At 38.8% G+C, this 27,975-nt stretch overlaps 1 protein-coding gene across 4 annotated transcripts in view; it reads right to left on the bottom strand.

The window, feature by feature from the left end:
* Positions 1 to 27,975, bottom strand: part of AP1AR (adaptor related protein complex 1 associated regulatory protein) — a 53,179-nt gene that overhangs the window by 20,397 nt on the left and 4,807 nt on the right. For all 4 annotated transcript variants that reach the window (XM_064285436.1, XM_064285437.1, XM_064285435.1 and 1 more), the window contains exon 2: positions 1,015 to 1,063. In XM_064285436.1, coding sequence (XP_064141506.1) covers positions 1,015 to 1,063 — 49 coding nt within the window. The remainder of the gene's footprint in view (positions 1 to 1,014; positions 1,064 to 27,975) is intronic.

Here is a 27,975-nt window from a genome sequence, read left to right on the forward strand (position 1 = left end):
TAGTTGTGACCTCCAAATACAACGTCTTGCTAGAGATAGGAATGTAAACATGTAATTTAATTATAGTGTGATCAATGCTATTATGTCAAATGACCTATGAAAGATATTACTATCAAATTACATTATAAAAAATCTGTATTTTAAATATAAAGAATCACTTGAAGGAAAGGAAAAAGTGTTTTATTGTTAATATTTTTTTTTTATTTAAAGGTCTAGAGGAAAACAAGGAATTCAAAAGGTTTAGAATATGTGTAAGAATCTAAAGAGATGACTTAAAACTACTCAAAATTACATATTATCTTCAATTTGTTTGTTGTACTGGCTTGTGATTTTCTTTTTCTTAAACTAATTCATGGCTCACATCTTCCTTATTTAATACAGAAGGCAGAAAAGTACAGTGTTCAAATTTTGGAGCCGGGTAGTTTTAGACTGGAATTTAGGTTTTGCTACTTACAGGTTGTGTAATAGAGCTAAATTTCTTCACCTAAACATCTAATTTCTCAACCATAAAATGGCCTATTTCACTGTGTTGTAGTAAGAATTATATCCAAAGCCATCCATAAACTGTATGATGGCGTAGCTGAGAGTTGCTTAAAATCAACTCGCTGCTTTGATTCTGTTACATGTCCCTGTTGAAACAGGTCCACCATCTATCTCTAGACATCACAGCCTTAATGAGACACTGTGACTGGTAAGACAGTATCCTCTCCCAGAGTTGTGTGTGAATGTGTGTGGGTGGGGGGATGGTAGAAACAACATTTAAGCAGAAATACCAAGTATATGAGAAGAATAAACCCAGAACAGGACCTTAAATTTCTGCAAACTACTTCTCTCTATCCACCTCTCTCCCCAGTGTCCCAATCCTTTCCTTCTTCACTAGCATCAATAATAACTGAAATACTAAAAATTCCATACTAAATTTAAGTCCAAATCCTTTCCCCTTAAAAAAAAAAAAAGTCCCTTCTACCCTCCGGAAGATTCTTTTAATCCAGTCAAATTCATGACTCTACTTACCTCTATAGTTAAGTGCTCACCTCTTGAGCATGTTCTAAAATACTTGGATCTGGAAAGAAAAACAAAGGAAAACATTAACTTTAAAAATCACAATTACCCCTAAAATAGAATTAACTTAGTGGCACATGGACACTTCCTCAACAGTAACTTTGAATTCTCTAACATATGGCATCTTACCTTTATAAAAATGAACCACTAAATTTACTTAAGAATATAAGTAATCGGAGGCAGAGCCAAGATGGCGGGATAGACAGATGCTTCCTCTTTACAACGAAGGCCAAAAAAAAAAAGCAAGTGAAACAAGTATATTTGTGAAGGAGCCCTGAGCTTCAAAGGAAAGCTTAGAAAACGAACTAAGGGGCAGGGGGAGGAAGAGGCTGTTCAGAGGAGTTACCGGACCTGAATCACAGGGAGCCTTCAGGCACAATTCCTGGAGTGGTGGCAGCGCCAGACTGGTACTAGTGTTTGGCCACAGTTTCCTCAGGAAGAAGCAGCCAGCCACACAGCCTACTCATAGCTCCGGAACCTGAGAAGAAGGGTGCTCTTGGCAAAAGCTAAGCACTTGCATATATTTTACCGTGCCCCCCAACCCCAAGCCGGCTTCAGCAGCTGAATTCCCTGGGCCTGCGATAGGCACTGTTGAGCACCTAGAGGCATCCTCCTAGCCTTGGAGAAGGAAAAAATTTGCAACTGGGGGAAAAGATAATTTGCTAGCTCCACTAACCAGGGGAACTCAGGACAGAAACAGCTCCTGTCCACCCATAAACCATCCATGGACCTCTGGCAACTTTCCCTTCTACATGGACCTGTGTGGGCCTATTTCAGGAGAATAGGCCCTTGTTGGCAGACTCCAGCTGTTTCAGCTGTGCAGTGGAGAGGTGGGTGTTTGATGTTTGACATTGCTTTGCCTATTAAGTAAGGTCCTCACCTACCCACATCAGGGACCTAAGGACAGGTAGCTCCACTCAGGTCACACAGCCACCTGCGACAAGGGTCCAGAGATAACTGGTACCTCCCAGTCCTTACAACCAAAAACTTTGGGTGCCCATGGTCCGTCTACAAAACCCACCCACCTGCATACTCTAGGAAACAGGGACCCACTTTCCTCAGAGACACTCAGGGGTCGGTTCTCAGCCCCCTGCCTTGTTCAGAGCATAACCCCCTGCTGCAATCAGATACTGGTATATACGCCAATCACCTCTGCCCCTCTAAGACTGTAGGACAGAGCCTGTACTACACACTTGATGATCAGCTACCTGGAAACCTGAGCTGAATTCATATGAGAAAGCTGAATGGACTCCTAGACTGATATACTGGATAACAGCTCTAGCCATCTGGGGACAGGATGTCAGAGCTCCAAAGGCAAAAATAATCAAGCTAGCTCACTCAAGCAACCCATAGGGGTATACCAAAACAAAACAAACCAAGAAGCTACAACACAGTAAGCAAGCATAAACTAATACGATAACTTATAGATGGCTTGGAGACAACAGTCAACATCAAGTCACATAAAGAAGCAGAACATGATCACCTCAACAGGCTCTCAAAACAAAGAATCCAGGGATCTTCTAAATGAAAGTGTGTTCATGAAATTACCAGAGCCAGAACACGAAAGTTTAATATACAGAACCCTTCAAGACATCAGGAAGGGAATGAGGCAATACGCAGAACAAGCCAAGGAATACACAGATAAAGCAACTGAAGAAACTAGAAAGATTATTCAGGAACATAATGAAAAGTTTAATAGGCTGGAAAAATCCATAGACAGACGGCAATCAGAAATTCAGAAGATTACCAATAAAATGACAGAAGTAGACAACTCATTAGAAAGTCAGAGGAGCAGAATTGAGCAAGTAGAAGCTAGAATTTCTGAACTTGAAGATAAATCACTTGGCACTAATATATTTGAAGAAAAATCAGATAAAAGAATTAAGAAAAGTGAAGAAACCTTAAGAATCATGTGGGACTTTTTCAAGAGAAATGACCTATGAGTGATTGTAATACCAGGACAGGGAGGGATAACAGAGAATACAGAGAGAATTGTTGAGGATTTGTTGGCAGAAAACTTCCCTGATATCGTGAAAGATGAGAAGATATCTATCCAAGATGCTCATCGAACTCCACATAAGGTAGATCTTAAAAGAAAGTCACCAAGACATAATCAAACTTGCCAAAACCAAAGATAAAGAGAGAATTATAAGAGCAGTGAGGGATAAACGAAACGTCACCTACAAAGGAGAGCCAAAAAGAATAAGCTCGGACTACTCGGCAGAAACCATGCAGGCAACAAGGCAATGGGATGATATATTTAAAAAACTGAAGGAAAAAACTGCCTGCAAAGAATCATATATCCAGCAAAACTGTCTCTTAAATACGAAGGTGAAATTAAGACATTTCCAGATAAACACAAGTTTAGGGAATTTGTAAAACCTAAACCAAAACTACAAGAAACACTAAAGGGAGTTCTTTGGTTAGAAAATCAATACTATCAAGTATCAACCCAAGACTAGGACACTGGGCAGAGCAACCAGAAGTCAACCCAGACAGGGAATCCAAAACAGAAAGCAAGATTTAAAAAAAAAAAGAAAAACAGCTCAAAACAGGGTAACAGTGATGTTATTATATAAAAGAAGACAACATTAAAATAATAAAGAGCGACTAATAATATTTTTTTAAGAAATATATTCAAACACCTTCCATATGGAGAAGAAGATACAGCAATACAAAGCAATAAAAGTTCGGTTTAAATTTAGAAAACTAGGGATAAATAATAAGGTAACCATAAAGGAGACAAACTATCCTACTCATCAAAATAAAATACAAGAAAAAAATAGAGACTCAGCAGAAACAAAATCAGCAACAACAAATATGAGGAAAGGACAATATATAAAGGTAATCTACTCAGCACATAAAATTAAGTGAGAAAAAGAAACTGTCAACAACACACAAAAAAAGATATCAAAATGATAGCAGTAAATTCACACCTATCCAATATTATGCTGAATGTAAATGGACTAAATGCACCAATAAAGAGACAGAGAATGGCTGAATGGATTAAAAAACAAGATCTGCCTATATGCTGCATACGAGAGACATACCTTAGACTTAGAAACATAAACTAAAATTCAGAGGATGGAAAAAAATATATCAAGCAAACAACAATCAAAAAAGACCAGGAGTAGCAATATTAATTTCTGATAAAACACACTTTAAAGTTAAACCCATCATAAAGGATAAGGAGGACACTACATAATGATTAAAAGGACAATTCACCAAGAAGATATAACCATATTAAATATTTATGCACCCAATGATAGGGCTGCAAGATATATAAAACAAACTTCATCAGCGTTGAAAAGTGAGACAGACAGCTCCACAATAACTGTAGGAGACTTCAAAACACCACCTTCGGTGAAGGACAGGATATCCAGAAAGAAGCTCAATAAAGACAAGGAAGATCTAAATGCCACAATAACCAACTTGGCCTCATAGACATATACAGAACACTCCACCCAACAGCAACCAAGTATACTTTCTTTTCTGGTGCACATGGAACATTCTCTAGAATAGACCACATATTAGGTCATAAAGCAAGCCTTAGCAGAATCCAAAACACTGAAATATTACAAAGCATCTTCTCTGACCATAAGGCAGTAAAAGTGGAAATCAATAACAGGAAAAGCAGGGAAAAGAAATCAAACACTTGGAAACTGAACAATACCCTGCTCAAAATAGACTGGATTATAGAAGACATTAAGGATGGAATACAGAAATTCAGAGAATCCAATGAGAATGAAAACACTTCCTATCAGAACCTTTGGAACACAGCAAAAGCAGTGCTCAGAGGCCAATTTATATCAATAAACGCACACATCCAAAAAGAAGAAAGGGCCAAAATTAAAGAATTATCCCTACAACTTGAACAATTAGAAAGAGGGCAACAAAAGAAACCCACAGGCACCAGAAGAAAGCAAATAATAAAAATTAGAGCAGAACTAAATGAAATAGAAAACAGAAAAACAATTGAAAGAATTAACAAGACCAAAAGCTGGTTTTTTGAAAAAATCAACAAAATTAATAAAACACTGGCCAAACTGACAAAAGAGAAACAGGAGAGGAAGCAAATAACCCGAATAAGAAATGAGATGGGCGATATTACAACAGACCCAACTGAAATTAAAAGAATCATACCAGGTTAGTATGAAAAATTGTACTCTAACAAATTTGAAAACCGAGGCGAAATGGATGAATTCCTAGAAACACACTACCTACCTAAACTAACACAAACAGAGTTAGAACAACTAAATAGACCCATAACAAAAGAAGAGATTGAAAAGGTAATCAAAAAACTCCCAACAAAAAAAAAGCCCTGGTCCGGATGGCTTCACTGCAGAGTTCTACCACACTTTCAGAGAAGAGTTAACACCACTACTACTAAAGGTATTTCAGAGCATAGAAAAGGAGGGAACACTACCAAACTCATTCTATGAAGCTACTATATCCCTGACACCAAAACCAGGTAAAGACACCACAAGAAAAGAAAATTATAGACCTATATCCCTCATGAATGTAGATGCAAAAATTCTAAACAAAATTCTAGCCAACAGAATTCAACAACATATCAAAAAAATAATTCACCATGACCAAGTGGGATTCCTACCAGGTATGCAGGGATGGTTCAAGATTAGAAAAACAATTACTGTAATCCACCACATAAATAAAACAAAAGACAAGAATCACATGATTTTATCAATTGATGCAGAAAAGGCATTTGACAAAGTTCAACACTCATTCATGATAAAAACTCTCAGCAAAATAGGAATAGAAGGAGAATTCCTCAACATAATAAAGGGCATTTATACAAAGCCAAAAGCCAACATCACCCTAAATGGAGAGAGCCTGAAAGCATTCATTCCCATTGAGATCACGAACCAGACAAGAATACCCTTTATCACCACTCTTATTCAACATTGTGCTGGAGGTCCTAGCCAGAGCAATTAGGTTAGATAAAGAAATAAGAGGCAGCCAGATTGGCAAGGAAGAAGTAAAAGTATCTCTATTTGCAGATACCATGATCTTACACACAGAAAACCCTAAGGAATCCTCAAGAAAACTACAGAAAGTAAGAGTTCAGCAGAGTATCAGGATACAAGATAAACATACAAAAATCAGTTGGATTCCTCTACATCAACAAAAAGAACATCAAAGAGGAAATCACCAAATCAATGCCATTTACAGTAGCCCCCAGTTAGATAAAATACTTAGGAATAAATCTTACCACAGATGTAAGAGACTTATATAAAGAAAACTACAGTACACTTCTGCAAGAAACCAAAAGGGACATACATAAGTGGAAAAACATACCTTGCTCATGGATAAGAAGACTTAACATTATAAAAATGTCTATTCTACCAAAAGCAATCTATACATTTAAGGCAATTCTGATCCAAATCCCACTGACATTCTTTAATGAGATGGAGAAACAAATCACCAACTTTATATGAAAGGGAAAGAGGCCCCGGATAAATAAGGCATTACTAAAAAAGAAGAACAAAGTGGGAGGCTTTACTTTACCTGACTTTAGAACCTATTATACCGCCACAGTAGTCAAAACAGCCTGATACTGGTACAACGGATACATAGACCAATGGAACAGAATTGAGAATCCAGACATAAATCCATCCACATATGAGCAGTTGATATTTGACAAAGGCCCCAAAACAGTTAAATGGGGAAAAGACAGTCTTTTTAACAAATGGTGCTGGCATAGCTGGATATCTATCTGCAAAAAAAATGAAACAAGACCCATACCTCACTCCATGCACAAAAGCGAGCTCAAAATGGATCAAAGGCCTAAATATAATATCTAAAACAATAAAGTTCATGGAAGAAAAAACAGGGACAACGTTAGAAGCCCTAATACATGGCATAAACAGTATACAAAACATTATAAAGAATGCAGAAGAAAAACTAGATAACTGAAAAACTCCTAAAAATCAAACACCTATGTTCATCCAAAGACTTCACCAAAAAAGACTACCTACAGACTGGGAAAAAGTTCTTAGCTATGACATTTCCGATCAGCGCCTGATCTCTAAAATCTACATGATACTGCAAAAACTCAACTACAAAAAGACAAATAACCCCACTTAAAAAGTGGGCAAAAGATATGAACAGATACTTCACTAAAGAAGGCATTCAGGTAGCTAACACATACATGAGGAAATGTTCACGATCATTAGCCATTAGAGAAATGTAGATCACAACTACAATGAGATTCCATCTCACTCCAACAAGGCTGGCATTAATCCAAAAAACACAAAATAATCAATGTTGGAGAGGCTGTGGAGAGATTAGAACACTTACACACTGCTGTTGGGAATGTCAAATGGTACAACCACTTTGGAAATTGATTTGGTGCTGCCTTAAAAAACTTAAAAAAAAAAAAAAAAAAAAGCTAGAAATAGAACTACCATCCGATCCAGCAATCCCACTCCTCGGAATATATCCTAGAGAAATAAGAGCCTTTACACGAACAGATATATGCACACCCATGTTTACTGCAGCACTGTTTACAATAGAAAAAGATGGAAGCAACCAAGGTGCCCATCAACGGATGAATGGATAAATAAATTATGGTATATTCACACAATGGAATACTACGCATCGGTAAAGAACAGAGAGGAATCTGTGAAACATTTCATAACATGGAGGAACCTGGAAGGCATTATGCTGAGCGTAATTAGTCAGTTGCAAAAGGACAAATATCGTATAAGACCACTATTATAAGAACTTGAGAAACAGTTTAAACTGAGAAGAAAACATTCTTTTGTGGTTAGGAGGGTGGGAGGGAGGCAGGATGGGAGAGGTGTATTCACTAATTAGATAGTAGATAAGAACTACTTTAGGTGAAGGGAAAGACAACAAACAATACAGGGGAGCTCAGCACAACTGGACTAAACCAAAAGCAAAGAAGTTTCCTGAATAAACTGAATGCTTCGAAGGCCAACGTAGCAGGGGCAGGGCCAGGGGTTTGGGGACCATGGTTTCAGGGGACATCTAAGTCAACTGGCATAATAAAATCTATTAAGAAAACATTGTGCATCCCACTTTGAGTGGTGTCTGGGGTCTTAAATGCTAGCAAGCAGCCATCTAAGATGCATGAATTGGTCTCAGCCCACCTGGATAAAAGGAGAATGAAGAACTCCAAGGACAGAAGGTAATTATGAGGCCAAGAGACAGAAAGGGACAGATGAACCAGAGACTACATCACCCTGAGACCAGAAGAACTAGATGGTGCCTGGCTACAACCAATGACTACCCAGACAGGAAACATAACAGAGAACGCCTGAGGGAGCAGCAGAGCAGTGGGATGCAGACCCCAAATTCTCATAAAAAGACCAGACTTAATGGTCTGACTGAGACTAGAAAGACCCCAGTAGTCATGACCCCGAGACCTTCTGTTGGCCCAGGACAGGAACCATTCCCACAGCCAACTCTTTAGACAGGGATTGGACTGGACAATGGGTTGGAGAGGGATGCTGGTGAGGAGTGAGCTTCTTGGATCAGGTGTACACTTGAGACTACGTTGGCATCTACTGTCTGGACGGGAGATGAGAGGGCAGAAGGGGTTAGAAGCTGACAAAATGGACACGAAAAGAGAGAGTGGAGGGAGAAAGTGGGCTGTCTCCTTAGGGGGAGAGTAATTGGGAGTATGTAGCAAGGTCTATATAAGTTTTTGTGTGAGAAGCTGACTTGATTTGTAAACTTTCACTTAAAGCACAATAAAAAAAAAAAAGAATATAAATAATCCAGATTTTTAAACTTAGAGTTATGAGTTTAAAATAGAGTTTAGTTAACCAATATTTCTTTCTATTGGTATTAAACCAGAAAACAAAAACAAAAACAAACCCACTGCCATCGAGTTGATTCTGACTCATTGTGACCCTATAGGACAGAGTAGAATTGCCCTATTCAGTTTCCAAGGAGTGGCTGGTGGATTTGAACTGCCGACCTTTTGATTAGCAGTGGAGCACTTATCCACTGTGAAAATATACACTAAACCTATACCAAATTAATTTGCTATATTTGCTACATAGAACAGAATACAATTAAACTTTAAAATTATCTTTCTTTTTTTTTAATTGTGGTTTAGGTGAAAGTTTACAGCTCAAGTTAATTTCTCATACAAAAATGTATACATATATTGTTATGTGACACTAGTTGCAATTCCTGTAACGTGACAGCACACTGCTCCATCCAACGAGCTCCTGTCCCTTCCTGCGCTCTAATCCTGCCTTCAGACAGGAGCCGCCCATTTGGTCTCATGTATCTGCTTGAACTAAGAAGCACATTCTTCATGAGTATTATTTTATGTTTTTTAGTCCAGTCTAATCTTTGTCTGAAGAGTGAGCTTCAGGAACGGTTTTAGTTCTGGGTTAAGAGTTGTCCAGGGGCCATGGCATCAGGGGTTCCTCCAGTCTCAGTCAAACTATCTCATTCTTTTTACTGTATCAAGAAAAATATCTTGCTAAAATACTTAAACGTGTTAAATAATGTAAGCATGTGTTCTCAATTTGGTTAAACACATACAAAACAACAGCAATTTGAGAGAATATTTGACAATATGTGGAGAGTGGTTACCTCTGGATGAAGGCATCACAAATCTAGGTGCTTTTTATTCTCTCCCTATGCCTCCACGAATAAAAAGAAAATTCATAGCACATCAACCAAACTATCCACTATGTTAACGTTTCCACCTAGGACCAAATAATGACTAATCATTTTGTTCTGCTTACATGTAGTCAGCCAGCAGCTTCTTTAGTCTCCCTACTTCAAAGACATGTCCACACGCTAACTCTTGCAATCTTACAGTTGGTACAGGACAGAGTCACTTAAACTCCCTTACCACTGAAAGTGACAAGCGATGTAATACTTTCACCCATCATATGATTCCTATGTTACAAAAGCCAAGACCAAACTTGTTGCCATTGAGTCGATTCCAACTCAGAGAGACCCTAAGGACAGAGTAGAACTGCTCCATAGGGTTTTCAAAGAGTAGATGGTAGATTTGAACTGCCAATCTTTTGGTGAGCAGCCAGCTGCCAAAATTGATGGAGGAGAGAACTCTCCTGCCTCACCACAATGGGGATCCAAAATTATACTGAGTGTTCCTCATGTGTCAGAATTCATGAACAGAAAGCACTTCTTTTAGCGATGGGAGAATCCTGGGATTGGAACAGGTCAGAATGCTTTGTGAGCTGTGTGGGTGTGTGTGTGCGTGAGAGAGAGAGAGGGTGTTTTGTTAAAGGGAATGCCGTATTAGTGTAACTGAAGATTAAAAACAGCAATGAAATTATAGGTCCTATTTTTGCTGCCACTATATTTGCTGACAGACACAAAGAAGTCTGATCGCCCGTTAAGAGATCATTGGTGAAAAGCAGAGGATATGACATTCAATGTCATTCCAGAGACCTAATAATCCATGGGACATTTCCAGTAAAAACCTAGTACCCTTAATTCCCTAACCATATAGTGCCCTTACTCTCTGACAAAAACTACAATGAGTTGAGCCTCCTAGTAGCACTGTGTTCTGGCCTTAGGATTCCTGTTTAAAATGCTATATGTTTCTTTCTCTGCAATGATCACTCTTTTCCCCAAATGAAGAATCTGTTTCTGACTAATCCATTTCCCCTTCCCGGATTAATGAGTGATAATGAAATACAGTTAAGTAATACTAAGCAAAGTTTCTTAATATGAGCCATCAGTATGACTTCATTGCTGAAGCAAGGCCTAAAGCTAAGTAGTACACTGTCCAAATCAAGGAAAATAACCGTTGCACTATACTCAGACCACAGAACACTGTGTTCTGTTTCAATTATACACAGATCTATGGCTAACTTTAGTAAAAGCCCAAGGAATTGGCTGTTGCAAATGTCTCCCTTTTCCTGGGAACTTTCCCCTCTATCCACACTCAGCTATAGTGAAGACAATCTTGTTCTGCTGCATGACTCCTGACTCCCTGACTATTTGACCAAGCCAGACCATAGCCATCCCAGACCTCATCTAACTGGTTCTGGGTTATATGGAAACTTAGCCTTATATGGAAACTGAGCCAAGAGAGATAATATCCTCCTGACAGCTACAGGTCACTGCTTCCTGATGATCTTTAGATCTTTAACCGGAGGAATGAAGTCAATTGAAACAGTGCCCTGACAGCACTGAAGTCTTACTAAGGACCAGTTACATTCCTTACCTGTCCAAGGTTTGGTGTTACTTGAGAAATTCAGTATCCTTATAATAAAAATCCCCTCCTTAGCCTATATTAGTTTAATTTGGATTTCTGTCCCACAACCAGTCTTGGCTAACAAAAAAACACGAGTCTAAGTGATATAATGGCAAAAGAGCTTATTAAGAAATTAAAACAAAACAAAACAAAAAAACCTGCTGCCGTCTAGTTGATTTTGACTCATAGTGACCCTATAGGACAGAGTAGAACTGCCCCACAGGGTTTCCAAGGAGTGGCTGGTAGATTTGAACTGCTGACCTTCTGGCTAGCAGCTGAGCTCTTAACCACTACGCCACCGGGGCTCCAATATTAAGAAATGGCAATAACAATTAAAATTGAGAATTAAAATGGAAGGTAAACAGAAAAGCAAAATAAGTTTGGGAAAAATTCAAGTTTTCCTTTTAAAACAGATTAAATTGAGACCTCATTCCTCACAAAAGGCATATATTGATTCCTACTACCATAAATGCTAAGATTATATTCATAGATTAAAGTAAATATTGAATTTGGCAAACACAGGAGCAACATTTTTATCAAAAGAAGTCAAGAAATATTGATACATATTTTAAAGGTAATTAGAAAGCCAACTGCTTGAAAGTACCATTTCAGATGAGAGAGCTCTCCGTCACTTAAGTAGTAACTGAAAGAAATTAAAACTAAACTGTTTACATATTATCGGATGCAATATTTTTTTTTCAGTGCTTCCTCTTACAAGCTGTCCTAGATATTCTGTATTCCCACCTCACAGTTTTGCTCTAGAGGGAGACTCTTGGCAATCACTCCACTACTTCTTTCTAGATGAGAATACGAGAGAAGGGTAAATCGAGCAATTGGGGAAAGGAAAGGAGGCACTTAACTATTATAAAAGGCCTCAAGTTTTTATTGTTTTATTTTATAAATATTTATCGAGTGCCTACTAAGTGATTGGCACTGGCACTGTTCTAGATGCTGGCAATACAAGCGTAAATAAAACAGTTCTGCCTTGGAGCAAACACTCTTGGGTGATGAATGACAATAAAAAAAGTGATAAAGGTATCAGGTGGTGGGACCTGCTATGATGAAAAACACCTGAGTAAATTGAGGATCGTGATTGGGGGCGGGCGGTTAGTTCAATTAGGGTGGTCAGGGAAGGCCTTTCTGTTAAGTAAAACCGCAACTAAGACACCAAGGAAATGAGGAAGTAAGCAACACAGATGTCTGCAGAAAAAATAACCAGAAGAGGAGCAAATGGAGCAGTGAAATTGTGCTTGGCACATTCTGGCAAGTGGGCAGAATGCTGGAGTGGGGAAGGAGAAAGGGAGGTGAGGTCTGAGAGGTAGCCAGCCTCAAACCACAGGTCTGGGTGGTCCATGGGCAGAAGGTTGGATTTTATTCTCAATTAAATGAAAAGTCACAGAAGAGATTTTTGTCTTTGGCATTCTTTTTTTTCACATGTAAAAAATTTCAAATATGCTTAAAAGTAGAGCGAAGATTATCAGACTTTCTTGTACCCATCACCCAGCTTAAAAACTTACCATTTTCCAAACCATATTTCATTGATACTACCTCCTAACCCCTCATCCCTTCACATCTTTTGTTTCGTTAGACTATTTTAAAGCAAATCCTAGACAAGTAATTTCTTATCTTTACCTCAATTTTCACCTCCAATTGTTAAGAACTTTTTTAAAAAACTGAATCATCACATTATCATCACACCTAACAAAGCTAAAAATAATTCCTTAGTATCGTCCAATACCCAGTCCATATTTCAACTTCCCTGATTATCTTTTTACACTTGATTTGTTCACATCAGAGTTCAGAGAGAGTCTGTAACACTGCATTTGCTTGTTAGGTCTTTTAAGCCTCTTTTACACTGTAACAGCCCTCCTCCCTGTACCGTCGCCTTTTTTCATGCCACAGATTTGTGGGGAAATAGTGTCATTTGTCCTGTAGAATTTCTCACATTCTGGATTTGGCTGATTTTTCTTCCTGTTGATGTTGTCTAACTTTTTCCTCTAAGCCCTCTGTTTCTTTCTTTCTTTTTAAAAATATTTTATTGTGTTTATGGTGAAAGCTTACTCAGCAAATTGGACTCCCACTAAGCAATTTTTACACAAATTATTCAGTGATATTAGATACATTTTCCACACTGTGTCATCATTCTCATTCATTTTGTTCCGGTTGTACCATTTCCAGGACTCTAGTTTCCCTGTCCCTTTACCTTTTCATTTTTGCTTTAATTTTTGAGCATCTGGACTCATATAGATTTTTTTTTTTTAAGGAGCTCATTACTCACTGGTGATATTCTTTATTTTATGAGCCAATCTGTTATTTGGCTAACGGGTGACCTCATGGGATAATTTCAGCTTAAGGTTTAAAGAGTATTCAGGGTGATAGTCTTGGGAAGTCCTCTAGTCTCAACTAGTCCAGTAACACGGACTTTTTAAGAACAAGTTCTGTTCCACATTTTTCTCCCGTTTTATCAAGATCCATCTATTGTGACCCTGATCAGAACGGTTGGTCATGGTAGCCAGGCAGCACCTAGTTGTGCTGGTCTAAGAGTACATGAGGATGTGGTTTATGTAAACTATTAGTCCTGCAGACTACTTTTTTCTCTGAGTCTTTGGTTTCTTTCCTTCCTTCTCTTTTGTTCTGGATGAGTACAGACTAAGAGTTGTATCTTAGATGGCTGCTCACAAGCTTTTAAGGCCCCAGACACTACTCACTGCATTGGGATATAGGACATACACTTTATGAACTACATTATGCCAATTAACTGAGTCGTCCCTTGAGACTATGGTCGTAAGTTTTCAAACCCAGAAAATCAATCTCATGACGTGTTTGGTCATGTCTAGGAAGTATCTGTAACTGTGTCCCCTATGTGGTTTATTATATGTATGGATATACATACAAGCACCCACATACTTGTATTACATATGCCTATAGATACATCTATATGTGCATGCCTATATACCCACATATTCAAACCCATACACATTTATGTCTTTATACATACCTGTGTATCCACACACATTTTTTTTTGGTATTGTTGAAAAATTGTGTTTGTCATTTCCTTTACCAAAAACGTCCTTTTCTCTCATGTGCTTCTTAGTAACATTGTTTACCTTGGTCAAGCTGTGTGCACTTCACCCACATTGGATGGTTTCCCTGTATTTTACATCCCTAATGTAATGTAAAAGCTTGATCATATTGAGTTCAATCTTTTTTAGGCAAGAATCCATCTTAAGTGATACTATGTACTTGTTATTTACATCAAATCATGAGGAACTTATTCTTGTCTGTCCCACTTTTACTGCAGCTAAGATTGATGTATAGGTTCAGTATTATCAGTATAACCCATTCATTATAAAGTTCCTCATCAACCTTTTACCTAATGGATGTAGCATCCATTAATAATCACTGCTTAGCTCCCTTATTTCATTAAACCAAAAAACCAAACCAGTTGCTATTGTGTCAATTCCGACTCATGGTGACCTCACGTGTGTCAGAGTAGAACTCTGCTCCATAGCATTTTCAATGGCTGATTTTTCAGAAGGAGATAGCCAGGTCTTTCTTCTGAGGGACCTCTGCGTAGACTCCAAACTTCAACCTTTCAGTCAGCAGCTGAGTATGTTAACAGTTTTCACTATCCACACCCAGGGACTGCCTATTGTTTCATTAAAACCCCAAACCCACTGCTGTGGAGTTGATTCTGACTCACAGTGACCCTGTAAGACACAGCAGAACTGCCCCGTAGGGTTTCCAAGGAGCTGCTGGTGGATTTGAACTGCCGACCTCTTGATTAGCAGCCAAACACTTAACCATAGTGCCACCAGGGCCCCATCATGCAATATCATGATTATCTAATACTATCATTCCTTATGAATGTATTAGCTCTATAAAGAACTTCACTGGAGAATGCTGAGCAGACGATCTGAAATGAATTTTAAAAGTATCACTCCAGTTTTTGTGTTAAGAACAGACAGTAGGAGAGCAAGGCCGAAGGAGGGAGGCCAATTAGGAAGCCACTGCGGTAACAGTACAGCAGAGAAATGACGATGGTTTGGATCACAGTAATAAGAGTGGAAGCAGTGAGAAGCAGTTTTGAGGACAGGGCTGACAGAATTTGCTAATGTGTCAGATGTAGGGATGTATATAAAAAGGAAGACTCAAGGGTGACTCTAAAGTTATTAGCCTGAACAACTAGAAGAATGGAGTTGTCATTTACCGAGATGGGAAAGGCTGCGAAAGGAGCCGGTTTGTGGTTTTTAGATGCCTGAGAGTTTGACATCAAGTTATAGTTGGAGCCTGGGTGAGGGCCTTCTATTCAAATCCTATCCCTATAAAACCCTATAGCATTAACATAAACATCAGTCCAAAGACTCTTCAAAAGTGTTTCTAAATTAACCCTGAGGCTACTTCTTAATTCTAGATCAGTAAGAGCACTTTTCTTCCTTGCTTAAAAAAACCCAGACCCACTGCTGTCAAGTCGATTCCAAATCATAGCAATCCTATAGGGCACAGTAGAACTGCCCTATAGGGTTTCCAAGGCTGTAAATCTTTACTGAAGTAGACTGCCACGTCTTTCTCCTGTGGAGCGGCTTGTGGGTTCGAACCATCAAACTTTTGGTTGGTAGCTGAGCGCTTTAACTACTGCACCACCAGGGCTCTTCCTTGCTTAAAAACAAAAACCAAACCAAACTTGCTGCCGTCGAGTCGATTCTGACTCATAGCGACCCTATAGGACAAAGAAGAACTTCCCCCATAGAGATTCCAAGGATTGCCTGGTAGATTTGAACTGCCAGCCTTTTGGTTAACAGCCGTAGCTCTTAATCACCATGCCACCCGGGCTTCCCTTTCTTGCTTAGGACCCAAGGAATCCATCTCCTTATATTGCTTCACTATCCCGAGGAAGGTTAGCTGTAGGCAAAGGTGTACTGTCAGCAATTCTCCCCTCCCACACATATGCTTCATGCTTCTACCAATACATATACGCTGTCTTAGTCATTCAGTGCTGCTATAACGGAAATACCAAAAGTGGATGGCTTTAACAAAGAGAAGTTTATTCTCTCACAGTTTAGTAGGCTACCAGTTCAAATTCAGGGCATCAGCTCCAGGGGAAGACTTTCTCTGTAGGCTCTGGAGAAAGGTCCTTCTCATCAATCTTCCCTTGGACTAGGAGCTTCTCAGCACAGGAATCCCAGGTCCAAAGAATGCGCTCTCCTCCCTAGTGCTTCTTTCTTGGTGACATGAGGTCTCCAATTCTCTGCTTCCTTCCCTTTCCTTTTATCTCTTGTAAGATAAAAGGTGGTACAAGCCACACCCCAGGGAAACCCCCTTAATACTGGATCAGGGATGTGACCTGAGCAAGGGTGTTACATCCTACCCTAATCCACTTTAACCACAGGCAGAGATTTTAACACACAGGAAAATCACAAAATGGAGGACAACCACACAATACCGGAAAACATGGCCTAACCAAGTTGACACATATTTTGGGGGGACACAATTCAATCCATGACACACACCTACTGCTTTTTAATGATTTCCCATTCCTGGGTGAGGGAGAAAGAGTGAGTTATCTCTCAAGAAGTTGAAAATACAGAAAACGAAACTATAAAGACATGACATTATCAGTTACCTTGACATGCTAAGTTACAGTTACCTTAGGGAAACTCTCCTAAGCTTTAAGACTTAAAGAGACAGAACTTAAATGAATGTGTTAAGTAGAGGAAATAGAATAGAAAACAGAGAAGCAAATGTTAGCAGGTATTAATATAATAGAAAGCAGAGAGACTTAGATTTACTGAGTACTTACAATAGCCCAGGAAGTGGACTTAGTTTTGAAATGTATTTTACATAAATTTCCAGTGAGGGGTAATTTTAATGTGTCAACTTGGCTAGACTATGATGTTCAGTGGTCTGGCCAGATACTGGACTGCCTGCTGTTTCATAAGGTAACATAATGTAAACTAATGTAACACAATGCAATGTAAATGGCCTTACATGAGGTGATCTGATGTGATCAACCAATCAGTTGAAAGGGGAGTTTCCTTAGGGGTGTGGTCTTCCTCCAGAATATAAACGGATTTTCTGATAGAGCTCATTCTTTCTTTTTGGACCCTGCACTCTTCTCACTGCATTACCTACAGATCTTGGTGCTTAAGCCTGCAGAAGTCTCTGGGCTGCCGCCTGACCTACAGATTTTAGACTGCCAGCCCAATTGCGTGAGCTAATCTCTTGAAGTAAATCTCTCTCTATATATATGTACCAGTTGCCATTGGGTCGATTCCGACTCATAGCAACGCTGGAGGGCTGAAAAGAACTGCCCCATAGGGTTTCCAAGGTGCACCTGGTGGATTCGAACTGCTGACCTTTTGGTTAGAAGCTGAAGCTCTTAACCACTATGCCAACGGGGTTTCTACATCTCACTGGTTTTGCTTCTCTAGAGAATCCAAACTAAGACATTTCATTTCCACAGGAAGGGGGACAGAAGTACCGTTATCCCATTGTATAGATATGTACTATCCAATACAATAGCCATATTATATAAATGAGCCAAAGATGACCCCTGTTGTCTCTTTCTTCACAGTAGTCTAGGATCATTACCTCAAAGCCCGCCAGCAGCAAACTCAAATTCTTACACATCCAATTAATTTTAAAATAGCCCAATAAGCACGTTAGCCATTTTGAGCTTGCCTGCATTGTATACCCCCATGAAACTACACCTAACATCTGCTAATCATAGAGAAGACAAACCCTGTAACTATGAAAAGACTCCAAACTATTGCAGCCCTTTGGAGTCTCTGACCCAGAAACTCTTTACTTGTAAGCCTCCTCTCAAATCTCCCTCCCCTAGAAGTTCCCTCGTCCTTGAGGAGGTAGGCCCCACGCTGCTCTCTCTGGAAGGTCTTCTTCTGGGAGGGACCTTCCCTGTTTTGCAACCTTGTCCAGGCGCCATCCAATAAATAGCTGTTTTGCAACAGTCATTGCATGGCCCTGTTTTTTCCTTGCTCAGCCCTGAAATCCCCAAACTCATCATAAGCTACTAGCTAAGCGCGGCTATCGAGCACTTGAAACGTGGCTAGTCTGAACTGAGAAAGCTCTAAGTGTCAAATACGTATCGCATTTTGAAGATTCAGTACAAAACAGCTCTTTTCAACATATACCCCATGGTCAAACCTCTAAGTATCTTTAGATCTTCTTCAATTCCTCCTTCCTCCAAGTTCACTCTATCATAGGTCTGCAGTCTGAAAATACTGCTGTGTGTGTCCCAATACTACATACATAATGCTGTCCACAGTATATGCTTTTAGAATACTCTTATGTTTATTATTCAAAAAGTGATCGTATTACTCATAAGTTTTTCACTAAATATTAAGGGTGAATAAACCTGGTGACATTTAAAATTAAAAGCAAATCTACTCTAATATTCTCATCACAACTGCTTAGTAACCTAAAAAATAAAGAGGAGTAGATGGCCATCCTACTTTTCTAGACTATTGTTAGCATATAAGTGGGTCATATTGTACGAAGCTCCCTAAATTTACCAAAAAAAGTTAAGTAAATCAGTACAGAACAATTCAAAGTTTTTCTCCTATTCTGCTTTTATATTTGCAACATTTGACTAAACCTACTGAATTGCAAATTACTTTTATTTGTAATGATAACACAACAACTCCATGTGAAAACTCCTATATTCATAAAGACCAGAGGTTCTTGGAGGGATGAATGTTGTGTTACAGAAAATACAACAACGTGAGAATATGGCCACAGTAAATCTAGGGAGGCAACCATCTCCCACCCTTGTGCAAAAATTGATAATAGTAAGTCATTATTGATGGGAGACTGCTGTACAGCTCTGGTAGTTGAGGTAGGAGGAAAAAAAAAAGTTATGAATCCCTGAACTAGACACAATATATAAAAATAACTCCAGAGTTATGTAGTCAACTGGAACAATCACCTTATTAGAAACGGAGATTACTGGACTCCACTCTCAGGTTCCCAGATACAGAATCTGGGGACCATATTCTGTTCTGCTCACCTATTTGCCTATCTTTGCACCAATACGTAGTGTTTTAATAATTAGAGCTTGTAATCTGGTAAGACAAAGTCCCTGGGTGTTATAAACAGTTAAGTGTTCAATGGCTAACAAAAAGGTCACAACCATGACTTGGAGAAGACTTGACAGTTCTTTTTTTTGTTTTGTTTTGTTTGTTTGTTTTTATCTGATAGGACAAGTTACTCCCTTCAAAATTCATGGGCCCTTTTTGGCCCTTTGCTCTTCCATAAAAATTGTAGGAATCATCCTGTTAAGTTTCAGATCAATCCTATTGGGATTTTGATTGGAATTGAACTGAATTTCTAGATCAACAGGGGGAACATTAATGTGTTAAGCATAGTGAGTCTCCATGAACATGGTATTGCTCTCCATTTCTTTCTTTTTTTCTTATGGTTGTTCTGGTCTTACACACCTATTAGTGATTTATTCCTAGTTTCTTATGTTTTTCATTGCTATCATAGAAGGTAGTTTTAAAAACATGCATTTCTTTTTGTTGCTGGTATATAAGAACACAATAAAAATTTAATGCATCTATTTTTAGTAGATAGTACTTCACATTAATAAGATTGGAAAAAACATTCCAACAATACACCAAGTGTTAGGAAATGGAGCAACAGAAACCCATTGTTAGTGAAAGTATAACCTGGTATAATCTCCTTGAAAAAGTCTGACAAATTCTAATAAAGTGGAAGATGTCCATATTCACTCCTATATATAGTGCAAAAACAAAGAAAACACACACACATACAGAAAACTGTTGCTGTTGAGTCGACTCCAACTTATGATAGCCCCATGTGTTTACAGGGCAAAACTTCTCCAGAAGGTTTTCTTGGCTGTAATCTTCATGGAAGCACATCTCCAGGCCAACAAAGCTGCTGGGTGGATTAGAACTGTCAACCATTAGGTTAGCAGCAGATCGCGAATCTCTCAGGCCACCCAGGAACCTCACTCATACACACACACACACACACACACACACGCACCTCCCTAAAGAATCTCTTACACATGTGTATAGATATGTCTAAGAATGCTAACTGAAACAGTTTATGATAGCAAAAGAACCTGAAAATAACCTAAATGTTCATGAACAGGAGGATGGATAAATTCTAGCATATTCATACAAAGAAGCCCCTCAGTAGTGCAAATGTTTATCACAATTGGCTGCTAACTGAAAGGTTGTACATTCAAGTCCACCCAAGGGCACCTTGGAAAAAAGGCCTGGTGATCTACTTCTGCAAAATCAGCCACTGAAAACCCTACAGTGCAGAGTTCTACTCCGACATACATGGGGTCGCTATGAGTTGGAATCCACTCAATGGCAACTTTTTTTTCTTTTAATTGTGCTTTAGGTCAAAGTTTACAGCGCAAATTAGTTTCCCATTCAAAAATTTATACACAAATTATTTTGTGACATTGGTTGTTATCCCTGCAATGGATCAGCACCCTCCCCCTTTCCCTTTCCACCCAGGGTACCCTGTGTCTGTGCATCTCGTTTTCCTGTCCCTTCTTGCTCTCTCGTCTTTGCTTTTGGGCAGGTGTTGCCCATTTGGTCTCCTATACTTGCTTGAACTAAGAAGCACATCCCTCACGTGTGTTACTGTTTGTTTTATAAGCCTGTTTAATCTTTGGCTGAAAGGTGGGTTTTGGGAGTGGCTTCAGTTCTGAGTTAGCAGGATGACCAGGGGCCACAGTCTTAGGACTTTCTCCAGTCTCTGTCAGACCAGTAAGTCTGGTCCTTTTTTGTGAATTTGAGTTTTGTTCTACGTTTTTCTCCTGCTCTGTCTTGTACCCTCTATTGGAATCCCTGTCAAAGCCACAGGTGGTGGTAGAGAGGCATCATCTAGTTCTTCTGGGCTCAGGCTGGTGGAGGCTGTGGTTCACATGGTCCGTTAGTCCTTTGAAATAAAATTTTCCTTGTGTCCTTGGCTCTGGACAGGAAGAGACCAATAAAAGTATCTTAGATGGCCGCTGGCAAGCTTTTAAGACTCCAGCTGCTACTCACCAAAGTAGGATGTGAAACATTTTCTTTATGAACTATGTTACACCAATTGACCTAGATACCCCGAGACCATGGTTCCTAGCTTTCAGCCCCAGTAACTGGGTCCCTCAGGGTATTTGGATGTGCTAGGAAGCTTCTATGGCTTTGCCTTGGTCAAGTTGTGCTGACTTCCCCTATATTGTGTGTTGTCTTTTTCTTTACTAAAGTTAATCCTTGTCTACTATGTGGTTAGTGACTTGCCGTCCCCAAATTCTCCTCCCTTGTAACTATCAATGATTGTTTCTTTCTGTGTAAATCTTTTCTTGGGTTTTTAGAATAGTGGTCTCATACAATATTTGTCCTTTTGTGATTGACTTATTTCAGGCATCATAATGCCCCCCAGATTCATCCATGTTGTGAGATGTTTCACGGGTTCATCATTGCTCTTTATCACACAGTGGAACACTACACAGAAGAAGAAATGAATGAACCAGAGCTATGTAATGAAAATGGAGATTTTGAATGAACGCTACAGTTCGAATCACCACTCTAGATCAACGACTAACCTGCAAAAACAAATATAATCAATGCTTGCTAGATTTAGAATGACTACAGCAGAATGACTGGCAATGTGAACAGCATTCTTTTACCTAAAGGTGTAAGTCTGGCTCCATATAAGTTGCTCCTTCAAGTACCACGAACCATATGAGTTTTAGAGAAATCGGTGGGGATAAATGTACAGAGTTAGTAAATGCATGAAGAATATATGTGACTGAATGTGAAGCTAGGCAAGAAATGATAGCTTGGACTAGGGCGGAGTCAGTGAGAGAAGTGGATGGATTAAATAAATATTTAAAAGATAAATATCATCTGGTTTGGGGAATGGACTGGAAATGAAAGATAATGGGGAGGAGTGTCAGAATCCCAACAGGAATGTAGTATGAAAGAAGCAGGAGCCACGAGTGGAGGTACAAGAGAAAAATAAATGTGGCAAATCCAAGACATTAAGACTCATATGCTGGAGTGAAAAGGATAAGGGACAATGTAATGGGAGAAGTTGGAAGGGTCCTCCAGGAACACAGTGCTGTCATTGTGTGCTGCTGAGTTGATTCTCATTTATAGTGACCCTATATGACAGAGTAGAACTGCCCCACAGGGTTTTCCATGCTGTAATTTTTATGGGAACAGACTGCCAGGTCCTTTCTCCTGTAAAGCCACTGCTGAGTTCAAACTGCTAACCTTTCAGTTAGCAGCCAAGTGCTTATCCACCGAACTACCGGGGCTTCTTAGGAACACAGAAGTATCACCTAAAGCGGAGCTGTGAGGAAAATGGTCAATAAATTCATATCCATGTGAATTTAACTTTCATGAATTCAGCCGTATGTCCTGGGGAGTGCTGGTGAAGCAGCGTGAGAAATAATGTGGGGAACAACCCACAATTCTGTTCAAAAGGATGTATATTCATGGTATTAATCAGGGTGAAAGCTGAGCTGCTGAAACAGAGAGTCTCCAAAAACACTGGCTTAACAAAAACATAAGTACATTTTCTCTCTTAACATTCTAGAGCTTCCCAAAGTCATCTATGGAACTAGACTGTACTTTTAAAATTCTCTTTGTCTGATGAAACATTCATTTATACATAAATTTATGTCCCTGAGAGCTGTCTCTAAGTGGCTTTTGGTGTATCTATTGTATTACTATTAAAGGTGTGACAGTGGACTCAAATATGAAAAGGATATTAGACAGGCAGAAAAGAGAGGCTGTGGAAGGTTCGTAAAGCACCAGCCTCTGAACGATGGTAGAGTGTGGAAAAGTTTGAGAGTAATATGGTACAAAAGTGGAGATTCTTGTTTCGTCATACATATTTATTTATCAGTGTTATAAAGGGAGATATCAAAAAGTAATCTTTTATTAAAAAGAACATCAGTCTTATAAAAAATAGACCAAGAAAACAGTTTTTTTTAATGCTTCTATGTTTTATTTTGCATAGCAGGGTAAATACTCTTTCATACGAAAATGAATTAAGTAAAAGATAACTGGAAAAAAACCCACAAATTCTACATTGTTACTATTGCTTTTCTTCACAGTCTCCTATATAATGTATTAAAATAAAAGAGAAGAGCCTTTGCTTATGTCTTGTTTGACCCTATAAATAAATGATGAAGAACCACGGTAAATTGTTCCAAAGTCTATTAAAAATTAAAAGCTTCCCAAGACTCAGTTTTTTTCTGAGCAAACAGTTGGAAAGGTTACAAATCATATCTTGGCAAAAACTATTACAATGAAGATGACAGACACACACTTTTCAATTAGAATCAAATATTTTAATGGAGGTTTAACCATTCTAATCTCAAGGGATGATCCATCAATAGATTTCCAAGGTAAGGATAGTAATAACAAATAATATCAGCACCAACAGAGACGGCAATCAAACCAAAAACCAAACCCGCTGCCATCGAGTCATTCCAACTCATAACGATGGGCAGTAATATTTCTGTTAATAAGTCCCTTCCTAATGAGGCAAATTTAGGAAGAACAGATGTTCAGGAAATTAATAGTATGCCTTGGAAGAGGAGACAAATCTTCTGGCTAAACATGTTGAAGAGAGAAAACACAGGTTTAAAAAAAGGTCAACATTCTTTAAAAGGAGCTTGATTTAGAGGAAACTAATAACTGGCATCCCTGGGTGCTGTAAACAGTTAACGCACTCAGCTGCTAACCAAAAGTTGAAGGCTTGAGTCTACCAGAGGCTCATCAAAAGAAAGGCTTGGCGATCTACGCCAGAAAAATCAGCTATTAAAAACCTGTGGAGTACGTTTCTACTCTTGACACACATGGGGTCACCATGAGTCGGAATCAACTCAACAGCAGCCTTTTTTTTTTTTTTTTAATAACTGGAAAAGACCTTAGAGGTCTTTCAGTTCTTCATGTTCTGTAATCTCCGTACAGCATCTGAAATTGCTGACCACCCTCTTCATTTTGAAGCTTTTGCCAAGTATGCATCTATGACATTGAACCTTCTAATTTTTTCTTACTTACATGAGTTAACAGTTCTACTCTGTCCTGCAGGGTCACTGTGAGTTGAAATCAACTCAACAGCCATGGGTTTTGGTTTTGAGTTAACTGAATGACAGGCATACCCCCTATGGCAGGTATAGTTAAGTATATAAAACACAAAGGTGAATAAAAATTGACCTACACACTCAAGAGGACTGCAGTCTAACAGGGTAGACGAAGAGATAAATTAACAATCAGTATGCTGTGACAGGGATATGTTCAGATGAGGGGCATGAAAAATCAAACTGAGGAGGAATTAGCCCAACCTCCAAATAGGGAAAAGGGTATTTCAGGGCACAGCAGGTACCAAAGGCACCCAAACTAAACCCGTTTCTGTTGAGTCAATTCCGACACATCAAAGGCAAGGAGGAGTGAAAAGAATGTGATATGTTTAAGACACTGCACTCATTAATTCTGTCAACAAGTGTTTACTGAATATCCACTAGGGATTAGGCACTTAAGTATTCAATGATAAGCAAAAACAGAAAGCAGAAACAGACATTAATCAAATAATCACACTACTACAGGCATAGTTATAACCTGCGGAAGTGTTCAGAAGATGGTTCCATGATGCTTTGAGGACTTATCCTCTGGAGGGTAGGAGGTGGCTTGGGAAGACTTTTTGTGGGAAATGATCCATGAGCTGACATCTAAAAGCTGAGGGAATAGGAGTTATCTATGGAAAAGGGGGAGAAATGTTCAAGGAAGAATGTGACACCAGATGAAGCAAAAAAGGCAGGCAAAGAATAGACAATTCAGGACCTCGAAAGCTACATGAAAGATTTTGATCTTTATCTTAAAAGCAATGGCAAGCCACTGAAAAGTTTTAAGCTGTGTTTATGTCATAGATTTGTATTTAAGATTGCACTGACTCCAGGATGCAAGACAGATTAAAAAAAAAAAAGTCAGGAATAAATGTGGGTAGACCAGCTGGTAGTCTACAATGCGTGCTCACTATGTGGCAAGCACTGTTGGTGTACTGGAAATACAGGAATAAGCACACCAAAGTCCTTGACCTCAGAGAATTTATACTCTATTAAGGAGGGAAACAGGTAATAAACAAATATTCAGTGTCTACAAAGTCATACAGTGATAAGTGTTACAAAAGAAAGCAAAATAGTGTCAGATAATGGGGAAAGAGGGAGAGTGCTGTTTTAACACAGGGTGCTGGAAATCCAGGCAAGCAATGATGACAGGCTGGACTAAGGTGGTAGCAGTAAGAGAAGTGTGGATTAAAAAAACAATTTAGAAGGTTAAAAAAAAAATCAGCTGGCCTTGGGAATGGACTCGAAATGAGAGGTGGTGGGGAACGGCTATCAAGGTTAGTGCCTCTATGCATGTCATTTCTTAAGAAAAGTAGAGACTAATACATTTTTACAGTTTTGAAGCACTCCAACATTTAATGACTGAGAAGAAAATGAACATGCATGGGGACAGGGAACAAGTACCCAGAGAGATGGATGGAAAACAGACAGTATGAAATCATGAAGTTAACGGAGGAGTCAACAGCATCAAATGCCATTAAAAGGTCAAGTACAATGAGGATTAATAATGATACCCACTGGCTGTTGTTGTTTTGATGGGGAGGAGAAGCAAGGAGGGTAAACACTAGAGTACCTTGAAGACCAAGTGAGAAGTGAGGAAATAGAGATATCAAGACTAGACAATTCTATTAAGAAAGTTGTTAAAGGAGAAAGGTAATAGTTGGAGGGAGATGTGAGAGTATAAGTAAAATTGCATGTTTCTTTTTTGGTTTTTCAGATTAGAGAAGCACAAGCTCAAATGGGTCCAGTCAATGGGGTAGAGCTGTATATATAGAAGACGGAAGAGTCTGTACTAAGGCAAGAAGAATGTAGATGCTGGATAGATACAAAAGACATTCAGAGGTATAATCCACAGGACTTCATAACCTGGATTTGTGGGTGAGTGGAAAGGAAGAGTCTAATATAATTCTCAGGTTTAGACTTAGGTGACTATACATCGTTTTACCACTCACTCACAAGATAGGGAACAAAGTAGTCACAACGGTTGGGGTTTATAAAAAGAGTGGGAGGAGGGGAAGAAGGGCTATGGAAGAAAACAAAGATGGGTTCAATGTTACAAACTGAATTTCAGGTTATGTCTGATACACAAGTGGGAATACCCCACAGACAATTAGATATTGTGGAGCTCAGACTGAGAAGACCGAGTTCACAGGTATATAGATAGTAGGTAAAACCCAGTAGGTAAAGCCATGTGTTTTCATGACATCACCCAGGGAAAGTACTACATTAAGGAAGAAGAATATATTAAGGAAGAAAAGAGCAAGGTTCACGGTAGAGCCCAGGGAAGTATTTAAGGTATAACAGAGAATGTTCAAGAAATCCATATTCATTTCAGTCCACTACTGTTTTCCTTCCTAACTACTGAAATTTTAGGAGAAAACACCTTACACTTTGATATTTTTCAGTGCTGACAAACATGCAGAAAATCACACTGCATCTCTATGCACTGTCTCTTCATGATATTGCTGATTTCTCTTTTTAGCAATACGCATTCAGAAAAAATATTTTAAAATTCTTATTGGTAATCCACATGGTCTCTTTTTTGTAAAAAAAAAAAAAAAACAGTGCATCAATATAAAATTGGTAGGGTGTGTATAATTATTTGAGTATGTGGTATTTTTGCGAAAGTTAGGGAATTATCTTGACAGTCAAAAAAATAAAAGATGGGGAAAACATTGTAGATCTTACAAGTTCATAATAATGCTCTTTTGGCTATTCATTCAACAAACATGAGATGCTGAGAGTGAAGAGATACAAACATAAAGTCCCTGACCTTGAGGAGTTCCCAACATTTATCAGGGTATGCCAGGGGTTAGGAAACTATACTCTGTGGGCCAAATGTGGCCCACTGCTCATTTCTGTAAATAAAGTTTTATTGGAACACAGCCACACTCACCGGTTTACAATTGTCTGTGGTTGTCTTGGTGCTACAACAGCAGAAATGAGTAGTTGTGACAGAGACTGTATGGCCTGCAAAGCCAAAAATATGTATTATCTGGTCCTTCAGAGAAAAAGTTTGCAGACTTCTGTCTGATATAGACCACAAAAAAGCCTGTAGAAGTTATTTCCTTACGGGGGCAATATGGTCTCAAGAAGTTAGAGCAGGTTTCATAGCGAAGGCAATATTTAAGAATGGTCCAAGTGATTTGTGGAGCCCTCGTGCTGCAGTGGTTAAGAGTTAATGTTCAATTATCTTGTAAAGAGTTAAACTTGATACTACTATCAACTGGAAGGCAATCATTTATAAAAAAATAGTTAATATACGATGGTTTATAAATGGATTTACTTTTTGAAATTAGAAATAGATTCAGTATTATTCTTTTAATAATGTTATTGCCACTGAGTTATATTCTGCTATGATTTTTTTGAATGAAGAAACAAAAAAAGTGAGATTACAACTACCTAAATAGGGAGCTACATATAATCCTGAGTATACAAACGTACACAATGGCACACATTTGAATGCCATGAAATTCATCACACTGTCATAGAAAAGGCTGAGCAATTTAGCTGTAGGAAACAAAAAGTATATGCAAGTCAATAAGCAAGGAAA

Source organism: Loxodonta africana, chromosome 5 (genome assembly GCF_030014295.1).
Source record: "Loxodonta africana isolate mLoxAfr1 chromosome 5, mLoxAfr1.hap2, whole genome shotgun sequence".
Taxonomy (NCBI): domain Eukaryota; kingdom Metazoa; phylum Chordata; class Mammalia; order Proboscidea; family Elephantidae; genus Loxodonta; species Loxodonta africana.